At 45.9% G+C, this 7412-nt stretch overlaps 1 protein-coding gene across 1 annotated transcript in view; it reads right to left on the reverse strand.

The window, feature by feature from the left end:
• Positions 1 to 4874, reverse strand: part of LOC130527826 (zeta-sarcoglycan) — a 175566-nt gene extending 170692 nt beyond the window's left edge. Inside the window, exon 1 of the mRNA XM_057036603.1 lies at positions 3730 to 4874. Coding sequence (XP_056892583.1) covers positions 3730 to 3768 — 39 coding nt within the window. The 5' untranslated portion in view covers positions 3769 to 4874. The remainder of the gene's footprint in view (positions 1 to 3729) is intronic.
• Between the last annotated feature and the right edge of the window lie 2538 nt (positions 4875 to 7412).

A 7412-nucleotide genomic window follows, 5' to 3' on the forward strand; every position in this document is an offset into this window, starting at 1 on the left:
CCCAGATTCTATCAGTCATGTCCTCATTTACGAGCATTACTTCTCTTTGATGAGGTCTCGTTTATGTCGTACCTTTATTTCAAGAACAAATGCACTATGTTTGCTGCTTTTTGTGATTACCATCTGTTTACTAATTGTGCTGGTGTAAGCTTAGCCAATAAAAGGAGAAAGAAAAAGAAGGAATTTTCTTAAACTCCTCTAATTCCTACAGCAAATCAACAAATTCCCAGCAAATGGTGAGGTGCTCGGTAGGTGCAACTCCCACACAGAACCGCAAGCAATGATTCACCAACAACCTCCCCACCTCAAAACTCATCTGTATGTGGTAACATCCAAATTTAACCATAAGAATCGAAGCTTCCACGTTGCAGCGCATTAAGTCGCCTGTTCGCGCTGGGTGTTGCAACGCTTTTTCCCAATTTTATCGCGCTGTAAATGATCCAACTGATGCCTGCAGACACAAAGATGAAGAACTGCACTTGCCTGAGGGCCGCGCGGGCCAGTCTTGGCCCTGGCTGGCTTAAATGCCTGAGTAATGTACCCCAAACCCTGGCCAGTTAATGTTGAAATGCCCCTAAGAGCACGTGAACCACCCCTCCTGTTTCTCCAAGGACAGAGCTGGAAAGAAATATAGAACACGAGACTGCGGTGGGTTTTTTATAATAAACGTTATTTATTACTGATATTTATAACCCACAACCAGAGCCATTTTGAAAAATTAGTAACCATCATTGGAAATTCTTGTGGGTTCCATTTAAAACTAAAACTAGTTACAATGGAGGCAGTTTGTTAGGTTGTGGGTTTTGAGTGTGAAAGATTAAGATAAGGATTAAGAGTGATTCAGCCTCATGGAGGTCAGGTGGGAGAGAGTTCTAGAGCCGGTGCTGAGATGGGAGCTTAGGGGTGGATGGAGGAGGAGGATCTGAGGGTACAGGCTGGAGATATGAAGAGGATCTGACAGGTTTGGAGGGTCGGGGCTGCGGATGGCCATAAATGCATGAACGAGAATGTTGTAATTCATTCTGAATTGAACCAGGAGCTGTTGAAGGATGCCGTTGATGTAGTGGGGGGGGTGGGGGGTGATAATGATGCCAGCAGCAGAAATCTGGACCAGTTTATTAAGGGAATGACCTGCATGGAGGCAGCAAGGAGGGGGAGGGAAAGATGGATACAGATGATGCTACTGAAGTAAAATGATTGATTTGTGAGGTGTTATCTGTAAAATGCCTAATTATCAGTCAAATTCCTGTTCTCAGACAAGTCAAAACCTGCAAATTGGCATGTGTTAGTTTCTTAAGTGATCTCCTTTCTCTAAATTTGGATTGATACTGAGGTCTGAAACTGCCCCCTACTTTTTTAAACACTTATTTCCATCTCTCTTAGCTGACGAACTCTGATCTGGAGGGTCAAAAGCTGGCTACCTTTATGATACGATGCAAATACAGTGCATACAATTTATGTCGAAGCCATTACTAAAGATCAATAGCACTTAAAACTGCTCCATTGATATTGAAACCTGCACTGATTTACAAGCAGTGGGTCACACAAACACACACACACACACACACACACACACACACACACACAAATGCTTGATTATTTGATATAGTGCAGTGGCTTTCCAACTTCCCAGTGCTGTCTTTGCTCGCTCGTTTCCTGCGTTCCCTCTTCGCGACTCACGGCGAGTGGCACGTAAATATATCGTCTCCTTTTAAGATTGGATTGCTTTGGCTATAATGTATTTGAGAGGCTGATGAGAAAGTTCTCCCGGGGTGGACAATAAAGTCGGTCTAATCCAAAGTTAGAGAGGCTCAGTTTCTGGTACTTGAGAGGAAAGAGTATTGATTTTAATAAACTTTAAGCTTTACTGTAAAGGTATGGCAGGAGCTGGGTGTGCAGATGTGCCAGCACACTCGCTAAAACAGACCTGTGTGGTATCTCTGCACTGTGGGGCCGTAGACGCGTTCAGGCAGTGCTCAAGCGTGTGCACACGCGTGGGTGTCAGCTTAATGTCCCCGACCAAAGCCCTATCCTCCCGCACATAACCGCCAAGGATGGACGAATACGTGTGTACAACGCGTTACTGGAAACATTTGAAATGAATTCAAAAGGGCCAGAAACAGAAAAGCTGGACAGGAACTTCATATTGAGGTGGAAATGTGAGCTAAAGCACCACTGCTGTCAAAACCAAACTGCTTTATTCCATCTGAATATCCTGGACTTGGAATGCCATATATGTAAATAGTACATACCTTACTACATCAGAAGAGATAGAAATGACACCATTTGTATATCTTGGGGGGGGGGGGGGGGGGGGGGGACGTAAAGAGGCTTGGGATGTTGAGGTCTTTTTAAAAAAAAAAAAAATCAGGATGCCACTAGCCAGCTGAGTCAATGCCAATTTAGTGCAGTGCATTGAGGTAACCTTCCCAGAAATGTGATCAGAGCTAATGCTACTCGAAATGTCAACACCCAACGCCCCCCCCCCCCCCCCCCCCCCACACACACACACACACACACACACCACACACACACACACACACACACACACACACCACACACCACACACTCACTAACGGAATGTTGCTAATCTGCTGATTTAGCCACTTGCTGCTATCAGATTAAATAGGAAATGCAAACGGGGGATTTCCAAACTCAAGTTCTAAATTTTCAGATGCAAAGTGGCAGCAGGCGAATATCACGCCTGCAGGACTGGCAGCTCCGTGCACACTCATTTTATAAACTTTACTAGCGCAGAGTCTCATGGATCTCACTGCTGGAGTGAAAGCCGCACAAAAGCGGCTGCAGTCCAAGTTCCGCTCTGTTTCAGAGATGCGTAAGCAGAAAAACTTCTGCAGGGGATCGTGATGATTCATATCATGGTGATAAATTGTGAGTGATTAGATCTTTAGAGAAGGAGACTATTACTAATGACGTGGATTAGTAATCCACGTCAGGAGCTCATCCTCGCTGACATGACATTTGAAGAATTTGGTGGTTACTTGTCTCACAATTCTATGGGGCAGCGATTTAGTTGAGGGAAATTCTTAAAAAAAAATATGTCATATAAACTGTCCTCACAATTCAACAGACAGGACCTGGAGTGGAATGGAGTACATATTGTGTTGGCAGTTGAGAGTTCTTCAGACACTTTCAAACACTCTTCTGGCAGAGAAGTCTGATCAGCCTCTCATTACCCAGGTCCACAACCCTTCTATTACCGTCCCTGACCCTGACCCTGTGCGCCAATAAATGACCCCCGTCCCGTCTATCCAGTGTCCCAGTGACGCCCACAGCGGCTTCTGTCAACAACCCAGGTCTAGAAAAAAAAAGGGAATTGTAATTCACTCCACGCACCGAGTCCTGACACGCTCCCTCATCTCTTCCTCTCTTAATTCCCTGACCAGCATAAAAAGAACACGGACGAGTGTTTGAGTGAGAGAAGCAAACAGCAGGAGCGACGCGCTCCTGGGTGGTGTTGAACCTAGAGCAGTGACAATAGTGACAACCTCCCCATCAGCACCTCCGGCGTCCGAAAAACCTCCAGCCGCAGCGGCCACCCAGTCGTTCCACTTGTCACCCGAGATAACAGCGCAACTCTGCTTTTTGACAACATTGCGCACATCCAGCCAGCCACCCATCACACCCAGTCACGCCTCAGACCACCCGGGCATCCGTCCATCCATCCACCGCAGCCGCCGGAGCAAGTGCGCGCTGCGAGCCTCCTACCTTGAGCGCTTCAATATCCAAAGACGTGGACCGGTCCATGGCGGAGAAGTCAAGTGAAGTTCGGCGAAACAGTCACGGAAATCGAACTCAGACGGACGACGACGAAGAAGAGCAGAGTGAGGGTAAAGTGATTAAAATAGGAGAAGCCCCGGGAAAAAAAAAAGTTGGAACGCTCTCTAGAGTCCCGAAGTCTGCTGCAACATCCCCGGTTTATTCTCAGGAGCGGCTTATTAATATTCCAGCACAGCGACGGGTTTCTCACTCTCATTCCTCCCAGTGGGTCTCTGGGTAAAATCGGGACTCCATACCGTGGAAGTCCCCCGCCCCCCCACCACCTCCGGTTCTAGGTTCGTCCGCGCTGGGGATGGGGGGAATAAATAATGACAGACGCGATGAAATTAGCCGCGCGTAATGTTTAAAGCGGCGGCTTTTGCGCACTCCTCGTTCCGGTGCGTATTATTTTTTTAGTTACATCTGAGTACGGAATATATTTTGGCCCCCGCTGCAGGAACGGGAAGCCGGGATGAAGACTCTCCTTTCAGTCAGTCAGCAGATAAATGCCGTCATATCCAGCAGCGGTGGTGAGGTGTCTGGAAAGAAGGGGTCCGGATCACAGAGACTCTCTGCCGAGCCTGGTCGACTTCCATGCGGCAAACCGCCAGAGATATGAGCTCCGAAATAAAAGGAGAGAGGCAGAGAGAGAAAGGAAAATGGAGAGAGAAGGGTAAAGATAGAGGGAGGGAGGGAGAGAGAGAGAGATACGGGCGGCGGGGAGAGTTGGTGCGCGGGGAGAGAATGAGAACTGGGTTTATGCTGTATATTATCCCGATGACTGACGCACCGCACCGTTTGTGTTGGTGAGGGAGAGGAGAAGAGGAGAAGAGGAGATGAGGAGAGAGTTGAAGAGAGGGGAGGCTTGTTCTAATCAAGTAGATGGGTCGAAATTGCTGCTTTGTCACTGAGGACAAGACAAAGATTTAAATTCAGGAGCTGTTGGACGACTTGCAGAAACTCACTTGATACTTCAACTCTCTCTTTCCTCTCTCTGCCTCTTCCTCTCGGTCTTTTTCTCTCACCCTCTCGAGCTCTTTTTCCTCTATCTCTTTTTTGTTAGAGAACAAGAAGTACAGAATTCACACTGTAATGGACAAGTGGAAATAGATCAAGCCTTTCTTTTTCTTTCTTTCTTTCTTTCTTTCTTTCTTCTTTCTTTCTTTCTTCTTTCTTTCTTTCTTTCTTTCTTTCTTTCTCACATCACCCTCATCCCTCTCCTGCATACTAAGGTGTCGCCGCCTGCCGACCACTGGGGCTTTTTATTAACTGTCACACGTTTTTGAATGAGGAGACAAGCAGTGGAGAGGAAAGGAGAGAGATGGGAGGAGGAGGAGGAGGAGGAGGAGGAGGAGGAGGAGGAGGAGGAGGCTTGCTGCCCAAAGAGAGGAAAGTGGAAGAGACAAGTGGTGATGGATAAAAGAGAGGGAGAAGCAACGAGAAGAAGGGAAGCAAAATAGAAGACACGGGCCACAGTGGAGTGCTCTATAATGTCCTGTTAAGTTCCGAACAATCGCGGGACTGAACCTGGCAGCTCAATACACGTTAGAAATGTCACGGAGTCTATCCCTCCACCCATCTGCCCGTCCCCCTATCCATTACACATCCAAAAATGGCAACACACTCAGCTGCTCGGAGGTTCCTGCCTCCGTGTCGGCGCCTCAATTTCAAGGATCATTTCAAGTCCTTTCAACTTTGCACCATTGTGACGTTCTCGACGCTTCAAGTGCGAAATGTTTGTGTTCAGTTTAATAGGTTTGCCGATGAGAGGGATCCCATGCTTTCACACATCTGTGCCTGAGAACACACACACATATGCACAGAACAAGAGAGGAGGGAATCATGGATGTAGAAGGAATATTTGAGGGAATCAAGAGATGAGGAATAGCCCATTAATGAGACCGATGCTAGTTCTCTATGCTCCTCCTCCTCTATCTGGCCGACTCGCTTTTTTCCCCAACATCTCCTTGTTGTCACGTTGTCACATTGCCTGCACTCCAGCACCTTCGCTGCCCCCTCTCTCTCCCTCTTTCACTCTTCTTGTGCTCTCAGCCTCTTTCATTTGCACTCTTTGGTAATTTTCCACCTTCAGTCAGTCAGTCAAACCCACCACCCCCCCACCCCCCACACCCACCCCTCCACTCTGCCGTGCCGTTTCTCTTTCTCCTGCAAAACTTTGCTGTTGGGCAATTAATCATTTTTTCCCCCAGACCTGTTATTTTTTTATAGGGAAAATGCTATCGGATATGGTCAGCAGGTCAATGCCTGTTGGAAATTATCCATCCCTCCCCCATCAAGTCTGTTTCTCGCTTTCTCTCACATTAAAAAAATACACAGTTGCTCTCCATCATACTTAAAAATCGGTGGAGGTTAATGCACTCCTTTCTCGCCACATATGCAGCTCATTCATTTGTGCGCATGTTATTTTCTTTTCAAAACTGATAGGAATCTATATGAGAGAAGAAAGTTTGGCACATTTTTGTTGTTTTAAACAGCGTTGCTTCCGTATAGACTTTCCCTTCTGCCTTGATAAGAATGCATGGCAATTTTACCTGAAATCCTTGCTCTTCCACAGTACAGCTGTGTGTTGGACGCGGGAAAAATAACATCACCAGGCTCCTCTGTTTACCTCATTCTCTCTCAGCTCTTTTCCTCTTGTAAGACTGCAGTCCTGCGATCTGATAGAGGCTTTTATTTCTCCTCTCAAATGCAAAAGTGCAGCTGTTTTTCTTCGCTGGCTGCAGAAAGAGTCGGGGAAAAGCCTGTGGGAGAGGCTCTCTAAACACTGCCATACAACACAAAGTTTGACAGCGACTTGCAAAGTCCTGGACATGACCAGCAGATTTACAGCTGCCTCTGGCATGATGGAGGCATTACTTTTTTGCCGTTGTTAATCAGAAACTATATATCCATAGTTAATGAAAATGAAGGGATGTGATAATTTTGATTAATCAAGATGTGATTAAAACTCACATTTCATTTTGAGGGATTAAAACACCTGATTAGATGACAAAATGACAAAATGGTTGGAGGAATTATAGCTGTTTTCTCTTAAATCAGATGAAGAATGCAGCTGACTGCCTCAGCTTTGCAGCCTTTTACCGTTTCCTTTCATGCAGGAATTGTGATAATGGCGAATGGTTCCTCCTAAAATGATCAGTTCTGAAATATGTTGTAGTTTTACATGTAATTACCATGAATTCCAAAAAAAAATCAACACATGAACCCGTCAATTCTGTTCTTTGACTGCTACAGTGCTACGATTATGCATGTAACAACACCTGCTGGTTTGTAACAACACCTCCCAACATGTAAATCCATTCAGCAGATACCACATAAATTCAGTATTCAGCAACATTAGAAATAAAGATTTTAATATTTAGGGGTTTTCTCTTGTGCTTTTTTTTTTCACTAGACTGCTGTCACTACATGGGAGAGATAGAGAAGGTCATTAGACCTTGCACACACCACTTACAAGTCTATTAACAGGCCATTAACAAACACACCCATTCCATTACTGAAGGGATCTCTTCCCTTCCCAGCCTTTGTTATGGCACAGCATATTAGCCCACAACGTACTGCCATCATTTTGCCTCTCCTCTCATTCCAACAATCAAATGTGTGATGCTTAT

The sequence above is a fragment of the Takifugu flavidus genome, chromosome 6 (genome assembly GCF_003711565.1).
Source record: "Takifugu flavidus isolate HTHZ2018 chromosome 6, ASM371156v2, whole genome shotgun sequence".
Taxonomy (NCBI): Eukaryota; Metazoa; Chordata; class Actinopteri; order Tetraodontiformes; family Tetraodontidae; genus Takifugu; species Takifugu flavidus.